We start from the raw sequence: 21,827 nt of genomic DNA on the forward strand, positions 1-21,827 counted from the left end.
AAAAAAATTAAACCTTACTTTTGCGTGGCTAGAATTCTATTTGTCAGCTTATAATTCTTATTTTATATACACTTATTTATAGCCTACGAATTCTTCTTTTCGAAATCTACGCCTGAAAAGATCAACCAACAATTATGAATGGTAGAACCCTACGGTTAAAAACAATGACAGTTCTGGTTAAATTAGAGTTCAACCAGTCAATTGTTTCACGCAAAATCACTTTTCATGACAACCTGGTTTGTCACTGTTTCACGCAAAAACAGCGGTTGAGCTCAACCACACCGAGTGGTTGAGCTCAAACAGTCTCTTTGGTTGACGCGAAAAAAGGCCTAAAAGGCCTTTTGATTTATATCGAGCGCTCTGTACTTGTTTAATTTGGCATCAACTTTAAATAAGAGGAATGGCCAGTAATTTCAAAGATATGAACCATGAAAATCAAATCACGAGTGAAATTGTATCTTTACAATCGACAATTCAGGTAATTTTTAGTATATTAATCCTTATATAGATAAGTGGTTTCCTACAAAAGACTTTTTCTAGGCCTACCTTGGCACATCCTTCTCATATAGGACAATGCAACATCAGCAAATTTCTGCATAGTTCTAGTTGTGGGACTTTTTATTATCTTGAAAAAAAGCTGATTTAGGTCAGGTGAACTATAATTCCAGGGGTTTGTTAAGAGTTGAATAATGGGCTACCATATAAAGGTCTATTGAAGCATCAGCTTTTATTCTCATCTCTCCAAAGGGCACTGATTTTTGATGGACTTACATTAAAGTTGCAGCATTGATGTCAGGAAAATTATGGTTTAATGGGTCTTCTGAAGAGAACATTGTAAAACCATGCATTAGCATAAATTTGCATTTTACTGGATAGCCTGAATTTAATTAGATAAATTTGAATACATATCTTGATGTTTTTTCTTAGGCTATTCTATAACTCAATAGGCTAGTTGTTTCTGGGGAACATTCCTCAATGGGGGCCCAGAAGGTAAAACAGTCAATGGCACCCTGGGGCAGATCCAGGATTTTTATTAGGGAGAGGCAGGGCTAAAACGATTGCCTGGATAAACTTGCAAACAAAGAATGCCTGCAGTTTAAAGGGAACCTTGACAATTATGTGTTGTAGATAGGTAGTGAAAATGGTCATAAATTTAATTTAAAATCTGCTTAGGGCTAATGTTCTGATAAATCTGTTGAAATTAAGATGGTATAAAAATATTAAAACAAAAAATATTAAGTTGTAAAAACTATCCTGCCAAAAGAATCTGTTCACCATCTGTAAAAAAATGATATTTAATATTTTCTGCATAGTTTTTGCCTTTGCACTTCTGACCCCTAGCCTATAGCAAGTGAGTTAAGCTTTTTATTGTAAAAAAAAAGGTAAAATTCTAGATAATTGACTTCTTGCTATCTTGGAAAAGGGTTTAGATTAGAAAAATGAAACTTTCAAGGATGGGTCTACAGGGTAAAGTATGTCCTGGGATGGTATTTTTAAGTACCTACCTTCACTCCTTCTGCCTCTAGAAGGCCTTGACCTTTGATTACCTTAAATTACCTTAAATCGCACTGGCCGGCAAATAAGGTTGGGTGAACATCCTGTAGATTTGCCGGTTGAGTGATGGAGGTGGAAGTGCGTTGTCTAGTTCCGTTGAGTAGATCCACTGGCCTCCCAGTGTAGTTTCCACTCCATCGCTGCCCAGTCTCGGTCAATTGCTTTTTTGAAGTTGTCAACAGTTTTGGACTGAACTGTTTCTTCACTAAGGGAATTCCACAGTGGAACAGCACGAGTTGAGAAGAAGTTGGAACGTTCTCTCCGTGAGCTTCTTTGTTGCTGGAGCTTCTTGGTGTGGCCCCGGGTGTGGCTAGAGAGCGACTTATTAAAAAGCCCTGGTGTGACACCATTCTCCAGCAGCTTGTGGGTCAGGATTGCATCTCCGCGTTTCCTCCTGTACGTCAGGGTTGGGAGCTTGAGTTTCTTGAGGCGTTCAGGGTACGAGAGGTTCTTACATTTGGTTGGTAGTTTTGTAGCCCTCCGCTGAACGCTCTCAAGGATCTTCTTGTCCACGACATAGTGGGGAATGGCAAGAGAGACTCCGTACTCAAGTTGTGGTCTGACCAGTCCTGTATATAGCTTCCTGATTGTCCTGGGAGATCTACTGGTGATATTACATCTGATGAGACCAAGGGACCTGTTGCCTTTTGCAGCTAGGTATCTGCTGTGACTATGGAATTTCATTTTGTCATCAACAATGACCCCAAGGTCTCTTTCTTCGGTGACAGTTTCCAAAGTTATGAGCTTCCCAGTACAATCTGTCATTGTATATGTCATTCCTGGGTTCTTAGGGCCAAGATGTAGGACTTTGCACTTTTCAGCATTAAACTCGAGGGACCAGGAAGAGGACCAGTTGTTGAGGGTGTGCAGATCTGCCTGCAGAGCTGCGCACTGTTGGTTGTTTGCGACTGGGCCAAACAATTTCGAGTCGTCTGCAAACAGTTTAAGGTCATTTTGCACTGACTGGGCTGAGTCATTGATGAACATATTGAAGAGGGTAGGTCCCAGTTTAGTTCCTTGCGGAACTCCGCTGAGCACTGGAGTTGGGTTTGACATGATTTGATTCCCCTCCTCATCATACATCATCACCCTCTGTATTCTATCCTTGAGAAACTGGATAATCCATTCCCTTACATCTTGGTGGAGTTGATAGAACTCTAGTTTCCTTTCCAGGTACGAGTGTACTACCTTCTCGAAAGCTTTGGCTTGGTCCAGCAAGAGTACGTCAACTGGAAGGCCTTCCTCAATCATCTTGGTGATTATGTCATATGATTGAATTAGGTTCGTCTCCACAGAGCGACCCTTCCTGAAACCATGTTGTCCATTGTATAACAGGCTGTTAGTTTCCAGATGTGCAACGATTGCATCATTTAAGACGCCTTCCATGACTTTTGATGGGACAGAAGTCAGGCTGATGGGTCTGTAATTCTGTGGTTTATCTTTCTGTCCTTTTTTGAAAACTGGCATGACATTTGCTGTTTTCCAGTCAGAGGGAATAGTTTTGGAAGCTATTGACATCTGGAATATTCTTGTCAGGGGTTCCGCTATTTCAGCTGCGGTCTCCTTCAGCAACCTAGGATGGATGCCATCGGGTCCCTTTGCCTTGGATGGGTCCAAAGTTTTTAGGCGCTTGTAAGTATCACAAGCTGTGAACTGGATCGGTGGCATAGGGTGTTTGATGTGGGTGGTTGGCATATCCGGTGGGGGGCATCCAGGGTCTTTAGAGAAATTTGACGAGAAGCATTGATTGAGGGTATCTGCCATTACCAATGGGTCGGTTATTTTGGTTCCATCGCTGGAGGTAAAATGATGGATCGACCTGCGGCTTGGGTTGTTTGAAGTGACATATCTCCAAAACTTTTTTGGATTGGTTTTTGCATCTAATGCTATCGACTCCTCATATCTTATGGTTGCTTTTCTGGTCGCATTTCTCAGTTTGTTTCTGGCCTTTTTGTACTGCTCTAGATGGGCTGCACTCTCACAATTTTTATACTTTTTCCAAGCTTTCTTTTTCTTATTAATGACTTTTTTTAGCTGTGGTGACATATACGGAAGGGTTCTGGGACGTTCTGAGAAGTAAGTTTGATGACCTTTAAAAATATGTGTGTTATAAAAGCAGAAATCTTACAAGATAGATCTTCTGCTTAATTGAAGTACAACAAAATTGTTTTCAGCTTGATAACTTTGCTCAATCCCATTGTATAAGGTTTTAAAGATATGCAAATACAAGATATGCAAAATGGACAAAACAGTGCTTTCTGTCTGATCTGTTGCTGATGGATTTGCAAGAATTGGATTATTGCTAAATGTAGATAGATACAAATTTCTTATATTTAATGGGGTTAGTTTGTCACATCCTTTGGATTGCATTTCTTTTTCCCTACCACAAGTTACTTATTTTCAATGGCTTGGGATTTCTGTTTGCCATTCCTTAAGTTCTTTTTGTTTTCAGATGATTTGAGATATTCAATTTAAGCTTAAACTGGGGTATTCTAAAATTGTTGGAAATTGTAGACATTTCCAGCAACAAGTACTTACAAAGCTGTACTTGAGTTTCTGCAACCATTCTGTGTTATTTTGTGCTGGTTTTTTATGCTTTCAAATAAAGGTGACATAAATAGGGTCAAGACAGATTACTATCAGTATTTAAAGTTCCTGCTTTTTTTACCACAATCATTTTGGAACCAAAGGTTAATTAGTAAATATCAGGCAATGGATATTGTTCTTTCAGTGGAAAAACTATGTTCAAATTTAATTGATGAAGCGCCAATCTGTCTTGGTCCTAACAATCATCTTATCCACCTCTTTTGCTAAATTGTTTTTTTTTCTTGTATTTGTGTTATTTGTTTTGCGTTTTTTTTTGCTCTTTGAGTTATTTGTAGTTCTTTATTTATCTCCTTGTACTCCACTTTTTCCCTTTTTGTAAGTGGGTAAGAAATAAATTATTATTTCATAAATTTTGAGAAAAAAACCCATTCATATGGCTCAAAATTCTACTCAAATAACATGAATTGTATGTTTGGAACTAAAAGCAGAGAATAAGCAACTAGTAACTGAAAATTGAGGTAAAATGTTGTTTTGTCAAAATTTCAATTGGTATATGTAATATTATGCATGTTAAATAATGATATGCCTGCTTGCTTTGCTTTTGCTTATTTGATATTAACTGCTTGCTGTTGCTATATAATGACTTTTGTTCTAGATGCCTGGGTTTAAATAAATCATATAATTGGTAAAATGCTACATGGTGTCAGAAGATGGAAGCAAAGCCACCAAGTATTGATTGGGATTCAGCTTCCCTCGGCGATGAATGGAAACGCTTTGAAGAGCATGCCAAACTGATGTTTCTGGGACCCCTGTCTGGAAAGACGGCAGAAAGCAAATGTGCTTACCTTCTCATCTGGGCAGGAGAAAAAGGGCACCAGATATTCAACACCTTCCCACTCACTGCTGCAGAAACAAACAATGTAGAAACTTACCTGCAGAAATTCCGCAAATATGCTGCACCAGTCACCAACAGTGTATTTGCTTGAAATATATTCCAGAAACATGACCAGTGTGAAGGAGAAAGTGTAGAGAAATACATCACAGAACTGAAAATCCTGGTGAAGGCTTGCAACTATGATAGCGCTGATGCAATGGTTCAGGACAAAATAGTTAGTGGCATCAGAGACCCTAAAATTAGAGAAAGACTTCTTCTGGAAGGTGATACCCTAACTTTGGCACTAGCTGTTGACAAACGCCGTTCTTACCAAACAACCCAGGCACAGCTAAGAACATTTGAAGTACAAGAACCACAACAAATCAAGAAAGAAATTGATGCTGTCCAGAAGTACAAATATCCAGTCAGAAAATACGAAGATGCATCTGTGTCATCTAGAAAAACAAAGGAATGCAATTTCTGTGGAGGAGTATACTCACCTAGCCACACTTGTCCTGCAAAGGGAAAAATCTGTGCAAAGTGCAAAAAGCCAAATCATTTTGCACGTGTGTGCAAAAGCAACAAATCAGTGAATGCGGTGATTGAATACAAGGAGAGCCCAGCTGACAATAGTGACGAAGATGAGGATGTCTTCTTATATGCCATAGAGAACAACACCAATAAGAGCAGAGATGAAGCCCTTATTACACTGGAGGTGAACCACTCCTTACCTGTCAAATTCAAGGTCGATAAAGGGGCACAAGCTAACATTCTACCTGCCAAGTATTTTGACGCCTTACCACATCCGCCATCACTGAAACAAAGTTCTCAGAAACTCACAAGCTACTGTGGATCCAAAATTCCTGTGAGAGGTGTATGCGAGCTGAGCTGCAAGCACAAATCAAGCAAGGCTGAAACCCTACCATTCTTTATTGTTGAAACGGATTCGGTGCCAATTCTCGGATTCCGGTCAAGCATTGACCTGAATATTGTAAAACTCGTACTGAATGGCAGTAAAGTTGAGAAAAGCACATGCAAGGACATGCATGCAATCAACAAGACAAAAACGGATGACATAATCAGTAGCTACAATGATGTCTTCCAAGGAATAGGAAAATTGGACGGAGGGTGCCATCTGTATCTGAAGGATGATGCAGTCCCTACAGCATACCTAGCCAGAAGAATTCCCTCATCACTTCGAGGAAAGTTAGAAGCAGAACTTAAACGGATGGAAGAACAAGGAATAATTGAAAAAGTCTCTAAACCAACTGACTGGGTGAATTCGATGGTTGCCGTAGAAAAAAAAGAATGGCAGTTTAAGAATTTGCATTGACCCTGTAGATTTGAACAAGTCAATCAGAAGACCATTCTACCCTATTCCCTCCCTGGAAGACGTAACATCCAAACTCCATGGGGTAAAATACTTGAGCAAACTGGATGCAAGGTCGGGGTATTGGTCACTAGTCTTGGATGATGAATCTGCAGACTTAACAACATTCAATACCATCTTTGGCAGATACCGTTTTAAACGGATGCCGTTTGGCATCATCTCTGCCCAGGATGAATTCCAAAGAAGAATGGAAGAGGCTCTCGAGGGATTAGACGGGTTTGCTGTCATCATTGATGATCTTCTGGTTTTTGGTTCAACCCTTGAGGAACACAATAAGCGATTAGTAGCTGTACTTGAGAGAGCCAGAGCAAAAGGTATCAAGTTCAACAAAGCGAAATGCAGCTTTTGTGTGACAAGTGTGACATATTTCGGACATGTGATTAGTGAACAAGGAATGCAGCCAGATCCTGACAAACTCGAAGCTATCAACAACATGCCTACACCATCAAACTCAGAAGAACTTGCAACTCTGTTGGGTATGTTAAACTATCTTGCAAAATACATCCACACATACAACTTATAACTGTGTTGATAATATAACAACTTATCTGTGTTGATACAACTTATCAACACAGAATAAAACCCTGCATGACCTCAGTAAAGCCACCGAGTTCAAGTGGGCCAAGGAGCATGACAAAGCCCTCCAAAACATCAAACACTCAACAGTCTCAAACTTAGCATACTTTGACCACTCATGCAAGTCCATCGACCTCACTGTGGACGCATCGTCACACGGTCTAGGAGCATACATCTCGTCAAACGGCAACGTTGTCGCATATGCATCACGCTCCCTTAGCAAAGCTGAACAGAAATACTCACAGCTTGAAAAGGAATTATACGCAATAGTCTTCGGTTGCAAGTACTTCCATCATTTCATATATGGCAGGCATGTAAAAGTAACCACAAACCACCGCCCACTTGAAACCATCCTACGAAATCCACTTCAAAAAGCACCTGCCAGAGCTCAACGAATGATGCTTCAGATTCAACCCTATGACCTAGAGTTCAGTTACAGACCAGGGACAGAAATCGCAGTCGCAGACACTTTATCAAGGCTGCACCTACCTGACATTGACGAGAAGCTCCATAGAGAAATCGAGGTGTATGTTAACCAGATTGCACGCGTACTTCCTGTTAGCGATGCAAGGCTCGAGGAAATACGACTTCATACCAAGGAAGATGAGCACCTGATTCATCTCAGAGAAGCCATACAAGGTGGTTGGCCCAACACCAGAAAGCAATGTGCCACGGATCTCCTTGCATACTGGAACCTTCAACACGAGCTGTCATACATGAATGGCATCATATTTAAAGGCGAAAGGATCGTTATCCCAAGGAAGATGCGACCCCAAATCCTCAAGCAACTTCACGTCTCCCACCTTGGTATGGAAAAGACAAAGCAACGTGCCAGGATGCTCGTCTACTGGCCAAAGATGAATGGTGATATCGAAACGCTAATCACAAACTGTCCCACTTGCCAGAAACATAGCCGTAACAACCAGAAAGAGCCTCTCATGAACTCCCAGATCCCATTAGGACCATGGCAGCAGGTAGCCTCAGACATATTTGATTGGAATGAAGCAAAATATCTTATAACAGTCGATTACCACAGCCGCTTCTTTGAAGTTGACCTGTTGAAAAACGTGACATCCAAAGAAGTCATCAGTAAACTAAAAGCACATTTTGTTCGACATGGGATCCCCCACACCATCATCTCAGACAACAGAACACAATACTCATCTGCAGAGTTTGAACGGTTCATCAAAGAATGGGGCATAAGGCACAAGACCTCCAGCCCTATCTACCCGCAGTCCAATGGACTGGTAGAAAAGGCTGTCCACACTTGCAAGGACATCTTCACCAAGGCAAGTGAAGGCGGAGATGACCCGTATCTGGGTCTACTGGAATACAGAAATACACCCGTAGACAACTACGCCGCCCCTGCACAACTGCTAATGAGCCGCCAATTACGCTCCACCTTACCTTGCACAGAAAAGCACCTGCGGAAGCAGATGGTTCCAACTAAAAAGTACCTGCTGAAGCGGGAAGAGGCCCAGTCAAGACAGAAACGATTTTTTGACAAACAAGCCAAGTCTAGGCCTACACTCCACTCGGGGGACACAGTGACCTACCAGAAACAAACTGATGGCCAGTGGAGCACCGCCAGCATCATAGCACCAGCAGCACGCCCTAGATCGTACCATATCAAAACTGAAGCTGGAACAATTCTACAGAGGAATCGGAAACACATATCAAATGCACAGCCATCAACACCAGTACAGAACAGACGTAGTCCAGTAAAATGCACTGGAAGCGATGCAGTTACTCCTACTGCGATCCCCCCAGCGTCGGACCTAACTCGTGCAGACGAAACAGCGTTTACCGCATCATCAGACATTCCCTCACTTGACAGAATAGCCCTGCTCCGTACTACCAGTAGCCCAAGCCCACCCAAGGAGGGAGTACCAGTGGTTATACCAGTAACTAAATCAAGGTACGGGAGGCAGAGTAAGCCACCAATCAAACTGAACTTGTGAACTTACCAACAAAAATCTCAAAAGAAGAGAAGTTGAAGTCTGTACATAGTGTATATAATACCTGGTGAGAAGTGAGCCAAGCGCCTTCTCTCGAGTGTGTGTTAAGTCAGTGCTATATGAGGAGTTCTCTAGTTTGTTTTGTGTCCGTACAAAGTGAAGAGAAGCGAGCCTAGCGCCTTCTCTTGGAGACGTTAGTAATAGTACTAACAGTTGGGTCTCCACTGCCAGTAAGTGATTAGAATCTTCTTCTAGGGAAGAAGGAGGATGTAATATTATGCATGTTAAATAATGATATGCCTGCTTGCTTTGCTTTTGCTTATTTGATATTAACTGCTTGCTGTTGCTATATAATGACTTTTGTTCTAGATGCCTGGGTTTAAATAAATCATATAATTGGTAAAACGCTACAGTATAGATAGACCAGTCATGTAGGCAAATTTCAGGGCCCTCTAGAGGGAGAACAAGTGAAGGTGGGTAATTTAAGATACCTTTCCCGGGACATACTTTAGCCTGTAGACCTATCCCTGAAAGTTTCATTTTCCTAACCTAAACCTGTTCCAATGTAGCAAGAAGAACTAGAATTTTACAAAAAAATGGTATTGAACCATCTTTTTGGGTCATGCACTCTTTGTGGCAATCTGTATAGGTCAAACCATTTAGCATGTTGCCTAACTTTGTGGCAGCACTTAGTAACTATGATAGTAATGAAGAGTAGGAAATGAGGATTAAGATACAGCTTGAATATTTGTTAAAGATATATTGAACAAATACTAGTTCTTTTAGGAATGTAACAAGAAAAACAGAACAAAGAAATAGAAATGCATAGGATACATTTAAAATGAGGGTTTAAGTATAGGCAGTAAAGCATTAACTAATCACTGTTTCTTTTGAAAAATAAAAAAAAATCTTTCATGTTTAAAAATTTGATATAATTTGCTTAAATTACAGAATTCACTCTTTTATAAGAAAAAGTCTATATCTCTATTTCCCTTCCTGCCATAGTTATTTATTATACAGTTGATGTATACCTCAATATTTTGGCGAATGTTTATTATGGCTAGTCCTGTCAGATTAGAGCTCTTTATTAGTATTTTTTTACCTTCTATTCATCCAAAAATATTTGAATAAAGACCAAAATCATCAGAAAAATATGAACTCTAATAAAGATGCATGTAGGTATTTGCTTCAAACTAAGTTTATGAGTCAAAATACTCCTTAAAAAACAATTTATTATGTGTTTGTTATTTTTGTATTTGATAGCTATAGATTGGTGATTTAAACTCTCAAGGTTTCAAGCTGTGGTGGATTTCTAATTATTTATTTTTTTAATCTTGAGATTTTCCGATATTTAATTCAAATATTTAAATCTTGGTTCATCTATTTAGCACAAAAATAAAAATTTGAAATTTGACTTTGATTTAGCATTAAGCTAGAGAATTGTCCTGTAGAAATTTATATTGACCAACAACTAATTATGGAAATATGACTGGATAGCATGTATCAAAGTAAGTATAAAAAAATCTTCAGCAGTATATATACCAGTTTAGACAATTCTGTTGTCAAATATATGCATCCCTTAGACAGAAAATAACTATATTTTATGACTGATTGGTATTGAGAATTTGAGAAATTCTGAAGTAGTATTGTAGTTGTATTCTGTTTCTGTGGTTTACTCAAGTTGTATGAATTTTCACTTTTTATCACTATTTTATTAGTAAATGTTTGAAAAAAATTGATGCCATTCCACTGATTCAAAATGAGAATTCAGAGACCCATCTATGCCAGCTAGATAAGAAAAATAAACACATAGTTATTTGCCTTCTTTTATAAATAATTTTTCGAAAAATCATTTTTCTTAAATGATTACTCTGACCTTGGAAGGAGTATTTTGACTCATATGCTTAGTTTTAAGTATAAACTTACACAAACTTTTATCAGAGTTCCAAAGAGTTTGGCTTCAATTTTAGTGTTTTAGGATGAACAGAGGAGATGATATGTCATATAATGCAGAGCTTTAATTAGATGAAAATAGGTAGTAAAGTGGCAACCATTTCCTTACCAAACTCCAATACTTAAATTAATAGTTTTGCACTTCTCATACATTTACTTTCTTATTTTACAAATTTCCTAAAAACAACAATACTGTAAAAACCACCTTGCTTTGCGAAAAAGCAAACCCACAAAACCAAAACAGACAGCCAAAAAAACTAATGATATCAATTTCTTTATCTCAAAGCTGTTGCAAGACTTGGAAACTAATTTTTGACTAAAAAGAAGTAAATATGTTGCTTTTCAGCCCTGATGTGACAGGACAATCCTGAAATATCAGTTTGACAGCCTAAAGAAGTTAAGATTTTAAATTTGCCCTCCTTGTTATTACAAAATGAAGACTTTTGCCTCCCACTTAGCTTTTGTGGTAATACAGACAAATTCCATTGATAAACTTAAATTTAATTAAATCCTTTTTGTGGTATGCAGCATTAGTAAAATATAACAGAGACCACACCAAATGACTTAAACCTGTTTTGCATAATGAAACTTGTCTTAATATTTAAGAACTTATTAAAAAGTCAACTATTAAAAACCAATTACAAAAGAAATAACTTTCATCCCAAACCAGAGTAAGTGGTCCCAACCCCAAAGCCACCACCACATTGGGGCCTGGATCTGCCACTGATAGCAACCAAAAGTTTACAAACATGTTTCTAAAAACAAACTGCCTAGTGAAAAATATTGCCCTTTGTAGCTGACTTAGGAATGATAATCATTATTTTCCTTATTCATAGTAGAAAAGATTATTTTGAAAACAAATTTGAAAACATCACACCATTTTGAAAACATCACACCAAAACTGGTGTTACTTTTGAAAGGTTCTGGGCACTTTTTAGGAATTTTTGTGAATTTGTTTCCAAAATAACATTTTACTATCAAAACTAAGGAAAAAAATAATTACCATTCCTGGTTGAGCTACAAAGGGCAAGTTTTTCTCACTAAATCCGTTTTTGAACCCTTTAAAGATTCAGAAAATAATTTAGGCCTACCCCAAAAGAAATTGTTGAATTTTCAAAAATTAAAAAAAAAGCACTAAGTAATATATTTACTTTTATTCTAGCTAAATTATGTTGTAAACTGGGAATTTACCATTACTGGTCTGAATTTTACTTGGCTTAGGCTATATAATTCTTATCACCTTCAGTTTGGATTTTGCAAATGTCACTCTACCAATCATGTGGTCCTATTACTAAAACAGTATGTCCATGGTATTCTTGACCATGGAGAAATTCCAGCTTCCATTTTCCTTGACATTAAGAAAGCGTTTGATTCAATATATCATGATATTCTAATGCATAAGTTGGATCATTACAGTATAAGAGGGCCAGCAAAATCTCTAATAGCATCTTATATTAAGGACCATTCTCAGTATGTTGATGGAGGTGATGTTTCATCTGAAATGACTTGTCAATCTAATACTGCTGGTGTCCTGCAAGGATCAATACTTGGTCCCCTACTTTTCTTAATTTATGTGAACGACCTGAATCTGATCTGAGAGATTTGAGTCTCCTCTTGACAGCAATGCCAGTTGAGACATCTTTCAATATGATTAATTTCCTTTCTTCTTGGCACTTCACCATTAGCTACAGCTACTTTCAATACAGCGATTATTATTTCATCTCAGCTTCAAACTAAACAGAGCAAATAATCTTCCTTTATAGCAGGTTTTTTTTTTAAATCATTCATCAAGTACCTAGATCACTAGTAAAAGACTCAGTCAAATAGAGTCCATATACAAATCAATCCCTATTACATCATTGTCAATACAGCATTTACAATATTATCAAAATCAGATAAAATCTTTTTCTCTACCACTTTCACAAATAAAAATAATAAATAAGTCTATCATCCTATGCTTCAAAGATTCATCATCAATCAAAATTCCTAATGCAAGCCCCTCTGAAAGCTCTCCTAGATTTTCCTCTTTACACAACATTCTCATTTCTTTTCTTAAATTTTCGTATTCTTTACAATCAACAACATAATCGAAAGTACTTTCTATCTCACCACAATTAAGCAACCATATTTTCTTTTCAATCTACTGTAATTTTTCATATCGAAACCAGGTTTCTTTTCCTGGGTAAGAGCTATATTTCTACTATCATCCCTCATTTCCTCAAAATGCTTTTGGTAAATACTTTTAACCATCTCTCTAATCTGTTTATATGGTTCTGTAGGAGGTGTATGAAGCAACTTTTGTGCTGCCTTTTTAGCATATTTATCTGCTCTTTCATTACCCACCACCCCCACATGGGCTGGACACCACCAAAATTGTATCGTTACTCCTTTCTCACAAATCTTCAGAATAGAACTATAACACTTATGGACCTCTTCCTTTGGTTTATTTGGACAATTCTTAAGGGATTGGAGGGCTGATTTTGAGTCGCTGCATATGAGGAACTTATTTTGGTTTTGATCACTTTCACTAATTTTTTCAATTACCCATTCTAGTGCACTTTCAATTGCTTTTATTTCTGCCCCAAAAACAGTCGATTCTTTGCTAAGTGGCTTTGTTATCTCTGTATTGAATTCGGAAACCATTGCTGAGCAGCCCACTCCTAAGCCATTTGTTTTTGACCCATCTGTATATATTTTCACATATTCTTCATTTTTGCTATTCAATACTGAGAAGAATTTTTGTTTCATTAATAGGGGGCTGTTTCCTGTTTTTTCCATTTAATCAATCTCATACTCAATCTCAACCCAGTCCCAAGGAGGAAGTTTTGGTGGTTTTTAATAACGTAGCATTTGGGTAATAGGTACTTCTATACCTTACTGAGTAAGTAGTTCTTCAAATTTTTCAAAAGGATTCAGACGCTTCCTTTTCCTAAGGTCTAGTGTGGGTCAGTCCAGGTTTAATTATCAGTTTCTTAACTGGGTGATTGAGATCTGTTTTCCATAGATGGTTCATGTACACTATAAGCTTTTTTTCATGTACACTATGAGTTTCTCCACACCAGACTCACTCAGGAGAAAAGGAGTTGGGGTACTCTGGTGAGCTCCAAATGCTAATCTTAGAGCAGTATTCTGTATTGAATCAAGTTTTCTTAGAGTGGATTCTGGGGCAATGCTGTATATCAAATTCCCATAGTCAATTTTAGGTCTAATGTATTTGATATAAAATTGTCTTGCTGTAACTATGTTGACACCATGCTTCCCACACGAAAGCATCTTTTAGATATTTTATATGTTGGCTAAATTGAAGTTTATCATCAATGTGTATTCCAAGGACTTTATGAAAATTGGTTACTAGCAGTTCCTCTCCAAAAATTTGGGGAAGAATCCAAAAAGAATCCAAGAATCCTTTTGGAAAGAATCCAAAAAGGATTCTTTTAGATATTTGATATGTTGGCTAAATTGAAGTTTATCATCAATGTGTATTCCAAGGACTTTATGAAAATTGGTTACTAGCAGTTCCTCTCCAAAAATAGTGTAAGTTGGGGAGGTCTAATATTCCTCTTGGATGTGAACAACATAACTTTAGCTTTGGATGGTTCAAAATCAAGATCTATTCCTAGGGACCATAACTGTATTTGATCTAATGTTTCTTGGACTGCTTTTTCTGCTTCTTCTACTGTGTTTTGGACTGTCCAAGTATTATTATCATCTGCAAAGATTCCTCCTTTGCAGCTATTGTCTTCTAGGGGGATATCAAATTCTCCAACGTTATAATGTCTGGCCCAAGAACACTACCTTGTGGAACACCTTTTTCCGCCCCTATTTCTTCTGATCTTTCTTGTCCTACAATCACAACAATTTTCCTATCTGACAGGTAACTCAGTGTAAATTTCATCAGATTTCTATTAATTTTTGCTTTAGACAGACCTTCTAGTATCTGTCTGTGAACCAAATTATCAAAAGCTCCTTTAACATCCAAGAACACTGCGATCATCACTTTACCATTATCGAGTGCATGAATGATGTCTCTCTGCATTCTGATCAGGTTATCCACTGTATTTCTCTCCCTGCGAAAACCTTTCTGAATATCCTGCAGCAGGTTAGCTTCCTCTGTGGCATATCTCAGCCTTTCCTTTACTAGTCTTTCATATATCTCACCTCCAACTGGAAGGAGAGTTATAAACGATGGTTTTCTACTTTGTTTGGTTTATTTGGTTTTGGTGTCATGATAGCTGTGCCATTCTTCTAAATTGTAGGGAAATCGCCCTCCTGCCACAACTTGTTGATAAGTTGTAGCAAAATAACCTTCCATTTGTCAGTCAACCTTTTAAAGAAAACTGGGTGTATGTTGTAAGATAAGATAAGATATTTATTTCAAAAAGATCACTATCACAAGCCCTCAAAGGGCTGAATTTGGACTTCGGAGTCGAAACAAAGCAAAAAACACAAATAATAATGAATAATCAAATTATGAGTAAAAAAAAGAAAAAAAATCTGTCAAACTAAACTTGAACAAATACAAGTCAGAAAAAAAGGGAAGGGGATAAAAAATCTAATAATACAGAAAAGAACAAGAAATAAACATATATATCTACAAATTAAAAGGGACACTAAAAAAAAGTCCAAAAACTCACAAAAAAAGGAACGAAGCATAAAACACACGTAAAACACATATGATTAAAAGGGAAACTAAACCAAAACAGAGGGGGGCAAGCAAATTAGTGTAACGACCTAAAGTACCTCACATGAAAAGGGGGGGGGAGAAACTAGTTGGCTATTTTATTTATTTTTTCTGTGATGAAGGGGACAAAGATTCAGTCATATCTGGAAGTAACGCAGCGAATGGGGGACAAAACTGGGATAGGCTCAGAAACAGCTCGAGGCTGTCGTAATCTGGATGGTGAGTGACGTTTGGGGAAAATACTTGCCGTCCGAGGGGTCATTATTGCATTATTTGAAAAACGGAGGCACAACGACGACCTCCTTCGCTCAAGGGTTTCTAAACTAGCTTTTTTTTAGGAGCAGAGAGTAAGGCACCTTGCCTTCTTTGAAAATTATTCGCAAGGCTCTTTTTTGGATTGACTCAATTTTGTCTGATTCTTCACGGGAGATGCCAGGGTACCAAACTGGACAAGCATATTCAAGATGCGGGCGGACAAAAGACGTGTACAACCTTAAGGAGTGAGAAGAGGGGACGCTATATTTATTTAGGAGCTTAAGGAGGGCGATAGATAGACGCATTAACTTTATAGATGATATCTTTAACGTGGATATCCCACTTTAAATTGGAAGAAATTGTGACTCAAAGTAATTTAAGCGAGGACGCATAAATTTCAGGAGGGATAGGATTAAGAAAACAGGACGAGGATTTGAGGAAACAAATCGGCATTATCATGGACTTAGAGGGGTTTACTGTCATATCTAGGTCCAAAGCCTCACTTCCAATTTCATTGAGGATACTCATAGGGTCGCTTATTAAATTTCTGAAGCAACTTTCAACAATCGTTAGGTCATCAACAAATTTCCAACGGTCAGGAATTTCCTTCGCGAGGCTGTTGATCATGACTGAAAAAGGGGGGGGGGCTAGGAGAGTTCCTTGGGGTATTCCATTGTAAATAGGGAGAGGATTTGAGTAATGGTTCTGGTATTTAACCACCTGCGATCTATTTGTTAAAAAGGAGGCAACCAATTTTACCAGTAATGGATCGATACTGAACTCGCTTTCTAGTTTCTCAATTAAAATATTGTGGTTAACAAAGTCAAAGGCTTTCTGAAGGTCAATGGAAATTAAGTCTAGCCAGGAATTAGGCTTTTCGAGGATTTTCCCGATGTAATCAATAAGAGAAACGAGGTAGTGGGAAGTAGAAGTTGATTTTAAGTTTCCGAATTGTTTCAGGTCAGTAAGAGGTAGGATTTTTTCCTTTAGCAAATCTGCAAGGAATCCTTCATACAATTTTGAAAAAATAGGAGTAAGTGTAATAGGTCGAACGCCTTCAAAGCCCGGCTTTCCGTTTTTCTTTTTCAAAGGGGTAATGAAACCCTGTTTCCAAATTGTTGGAATTTGCCCAGACTTAGTAATTTCGTTAAACAGGACAGACAAGGGCTTAGACAGGAAGTCACCAAAGGCTCTAATAAGAGGAAGCAGGATATCCAAAGGACAAACACTTGTCTTTCTTAGTTTATCAATTCTTCTTTCAATCTCAGACGGCGAAACAGTCGGGAAAAAGGGGGATGGGGCTCCTGTTGATAATTGGATTGGCAATGCTGGAAGGCTCTGGACAATGGAAGCGAGAAATTTATTTAGACTATTTGCAGTAACATCAGGGGGCTCTGGTAAGTTGAAATTAAGCTGGTCAAGACTCCTGCCACATAGCTTTTTAACCTCGGAATACCAGTGTTTTGGCTTAATAGTGAACAATTCTTCGATCTTATTTTTGTAGTAGGATCGTGCCAATTTACGAATTTCTCTTTTAATTGATTTTCTTAGTATATTGGCTTTATCGAGTTTACCGTTTTTAAGCAGCTTCAATTTGGTTCTAATTAGTGTTTTTATTGTTTGATTAATTTTGGATTCTTAATAAAGGTTTGATTAAACCTTTTTTCTGGGAAACGAATTTGATATTTATCAATTAGCTTTTTATGAAACGTGGCTGTTTTCTCATCAAGGTTTTGTAAACTATAAATGTCGGACCAATCTTCAGTACTCAGCCACATACCGAAAGAAAGAAGACCAGAATTTTGAAGAGGGTGGTAAGTGCTGTAAGCTATTGAGAAAGTATGTTTAAAATTTGAGGAGGGGAACAAAAGAATGGAAAGATGATAACTCCCACCTAATGGGGGCAAAGTTGAGGGAGGGCTGTAAAAATTGCACATATTAGTTAAAGTAACATCAAGAGAGCTATTACCCCGAGTCGTCGGTGTTTTAACAATTTGCTTTACTTTAAGTGAAGCACAAAAAGAATCCATTTTAAGGTCGTTGGCACCGCCAACTAAAAAAAGGCCAGCGTTGGGATACTTAGAAATAACAAAATCAGCATTTGCTTGTAATTGTTGGATGAAATTACGTTTTGACTCGATATTTTGAATTGGGGAGTAATAGATAACAGCTATTGCAATAATACTAAATGGACGAGGGAGTACTTTTGGTCTAACGCTTAGCCAGAGGATTTCATCATACTCGGATAAGTTAGGGACTTGAATAACCTTTGGGTAAAGGTGACTCTTAGTAAAAAACAAAACCCTGCCACCTTTTTTCCCAAGTGGGTGGTCTGAAGGACGGAGTTTAATAAACTCTGAATAATTTGTCAGGCGTATGGACCCTGGGTCATGGGATTGAACTTCAGTAACAGCTATAATATCTATCAAATTTGATTCTGAAACCACCTCGAGTTCAGTAAGTTTTTCAAAATTAAGACTTTCAGCATTAGTGACTAAAAGTTTAGGAAAAACAAACCGGTTGGGGAATCGCGACAGGGAGACTTGATGGGTTTGAGAATTTCCTGGGTAGGGTTTTAATTTAATTTTATTATGCTTTGGAGAAGAAGGGTAAGGGAAGGATTTGCTTTAGGGATTTGGATGTGGGGGGACGGGCAAGGATATGGACGAAGCACGAGGACTTATTATATGACAATTATTGAATGCAAAAAGTCTCAGACCTGAGTCACGTTTACAGGGTAAGCACGATGGATAAAACGGATTGGCTGGGGGTGGGGTTTCGTAAGGTGCTGGGAAAGGGGGCCTGGTTGGGAATAGTGATTCATGTCCGTCAAGAAATTGCTGGTTTGTGGCAGAGTAGGGAGGGTATAGGGCAGTATACTGTGAGGGGGGAAGAAATAGGACTTCTGTATGCGGGGAGGGGGAGGAGGTAGCAAAGGATAAGGGAGGATAGTTCGGGATCGGGAAGGGTTTGTCAATTTTTGAGCTGTGCCTGATGGACTTTGATGAGAAATTTTTGCTTGCGTACGGTGCACTAAAAAAGGACGGTGGAAGGGAGATGAGTGGCTCTTACAATTTTTATCTTTGGACAGGGACACTGGAACAGGGCCCCAGGGAGGAGAATTAACATCATCTAATTTTGGTGCGTGGGCAAAACTATAATATTTGTTACAATGCATGGTGGGAAAAGGTGGGGGAAAAGAGTGTATGGGAGGGGGAGGGTAACTAAAAGGGGATACTAAAGTAGGGGTATTTAGGGAGGGGGAGCTTGTTTTCCGAAACAACCCTCTTGTTTTCCGAAAGTCAGGAGTGACATGAGCGAAAACACATTCTCTGTTGCTACAAGTTAAGACACTACACAAATCTACATGGTCAAAACTGCAATCATTTTTGTTGCAACATTTTGATCGGAAATTTAAGCATATATGCATAAACCGACACTTTTTCTTTAGTCTGCAAAACCCTCGTTCAAAGAACCGGCAAAGCATGTTGTATTTACGAGTTCTAATGTCACTTTTCTCTACGAGCGTCGGAGGGGGTGCATTTGCACTAGTTGATGACGTATCACCAGGATTCATTTCGTCTGACAAGATCACACAGTCGTGGGCTAGGCTTGGGCTAGATGTTATGTTTTGCACTTTATTATCAATGGGTGCATTTCGGTTAGCAACAGCGATATCTTTGTCCGTTTGCGTTGACTGGGTAACTTGGTCACGGGGGATTTGCGAAGGGTCACAAGGGCGGGTTTCGATAGCTACCGAGAGTTCTTGTTTCAGCTGGGCTATAAGAAAATCTTTAACCTCCAAATGGCCTGTCAACACTTTAATTAGATTGTTCTTTTCCTCCAATTCTGACAGAAACGTTGAGTGCCTTGTCCGGATTTCTAGATTTTCTGCTTGACATACCAATAAACTTGCATCAAGGGTCTCAATTTTCTCACTTAGACGGGTAGTTTCGGATTCATAGTTGGGAATGTCTACACTTACCACAGACGGCTTAGTCCCTTTCGGTATATCAGAGTTAGTTTTAGGTCCCGTAATACTTTGTGGTGAAGAGGTGCCGATTCCGCTTCCTCTTACAGGTCTCTTCGCACTAGGCTTTTGTGGGGGTTGAGATGCTTGCGACTTCGGAGTCACGGGTATTTTTTTTGCAAGACACTCCATGCATAACCATTCGCCGGAATGGTCCTTTAGTCCGATTTGGGCCCATTTATTAACGCCCGCGTGGTACCAACGGCCACATCCTGACACGCATTGGACAGAATTTGTGGTTACCAGCAGTCGGTACTCAGGACAATAGTTTTTTGGTTTCGACATATCACAATAGTTGCTTTGGGACTCGAGTCAGGCAGTGGCAACACTAGACAGGGAGAGTCAAGCAGTGGCAACACAAGCAATTATGAGTCTTAAAAGCGTTCTAGTCTTCCAGAAACCCTTGCTTTTAATATTTGAAATCTTGTCACAGCCGGGTGAAGTTTCTGGTAGTTTCTTTAGGACAAATTCAAATTCTGTTTTTGAGAAGGGTTTATTGTAATTTGATTTTGATTGTTCTATAGAAAGTTTTCTTGCTTTAATGAAAGTTGTTGAGGATAGACTGGTTCCTTCAAATGGGTCTTTCTTACCTATTGTCTGGTGGAGATGACTTGTTCCTGCTTCAGCTTTTGTTTTGCTATCAGCAATCACTAGTCCTTCGAAGGTTGTTGGCCCCTGTGGATGATGGTAAAATTCTCTCCTATTCATCTTTCTAATGAAGCTGTACACTTTTCCAAATGGATCTCTGAAGCTGAGATTCTCAACAAATTGGTTCCAAGATTCTTCTTTAGCTTCTTTTACTGTTTTTCTAAATTCTGCCTGGGCCAATATTTTCTTTCTATAATTTTCTATTGTCAGAATCTTGTTGTATTTGTTAGAAGCTTGGTTGAGTTTCTTTTTTACTTAGGCTGCACACTTCATTCCACCATACTGGTTCATTTCTAGTCTTGTTGCCCACTGGCTCATGGCTCACTGGCTTTATATTAAATTATCACTGGCTCATGATCACTGGCTAGAGTCGGTTTAGGAGTTAAGCTAATATTTAGTTGATTGATTATTGCTACTGCTGAGAATGCCAGATCGATGGTAGAATATACTCCTGTAATTGGATTTCTTCTTGTTTGGAGTCCAAGTGGGGTCACTAGGCCAATATCATCATTTTTATCAAGAGCATTTGGGATACCTATACCACTACGATTATGAGATCCACATAAACACCAGGCATCTGAATGGGCATTAAAGTCAACAGTAATTATAAAAGGCTCTTTTTCTTTAATCACTTTTTTCACTTTATTAAATATGTCCTCTGTTTGTGGTTCATTTCCATCAGGGTTATATACATGAACAATAACTACTGTATCCTTCTTGCCCAGGAATACTCGATTAGCTATTATCTCAATTTTAGAACTTGCAATTTCTTCAATATCTAGTTTTTGAAACATTAAAGGCTTTTTAATATAAATCAGTATTCCTCCTCTTGACTGTCCTGGTCTATCTTTTCTTATTACTTTAAAATTTCTAAGTCTACATGAATGCTGGGGCTATAGCCATGTTTCTTGAAAGCACCCAACATCAATTTTTTCTTTTTCTAAATAGCAATCTAGTAAATCCTTTTTCCCTTTCAGAACAGATTGGATGTTAAAAGACAGCACTTTCATTCTGATTTATTTGCTATATTCCAAACTTCTTCGGCATTGATATCAACTTTGAGCAGTGAGTGCAGAAGATGACATAACTTCACAATCCTATCTTTCATTTCTAATTCCTTTATTTCTATCACTTCTGGCACTTTGGATACAAATAACGCTAGCTGTTGAAGTGTCTTTTTAGGTTCGAGGAGGGCTTGCTCTTTCACAGTCTTCTTATTCAGTGCATCTGAATAACTCTGGTATGCCCTGGCTACTCTGTTCACTGGTAAATTTTGGGCAACTGAAATTTTTATGATTTCACTGTTTTGTTGGCGGGCTGGGCAGCTACCAGATGTTGTTGAATGGTTTTTCCCACAGTTA

The 21,827-nt window shown here is 38.5% G+C and overlaps 1 protein-coding gene across 1 annotated transcript in view; it reads left to right on the forward strand.

The window, feature by feature from the left end:
• The first annotated feature begins 340 nt into the window (after window positions 1–340).
• Window positions 341–21,827, forward strand: part of LOC136034779 (vesicle transport protein SEC20-like) — a 46,134-nt gene continuing 24,647 nt past the window's right edge. The window contains exon 1 of the mRNA XM_065716191.1: window positions 341–478. Within this exon, the coding sequence (XP_065572263.1) occupies window positions 401–478 (78 nt within the window). The 5' untranslated portion in view covers window positions 341–400. The remainder of the gene's footprint in view (window positions 479–21,827) is intronic.

This window comes from Artemia franciscana, chromosome 13, assembly GCF_032884065.1.
Source record: "Artemia franciscana chromosome 13, ASM3288406v1, whole genome shotgun sequence".
Lineage (NCBI taxonomy): Eukaryota > Metazoa > Arthropoda > Branchiopoda > Anostraca > Artemiidae > Artemia > Artemia franciscana.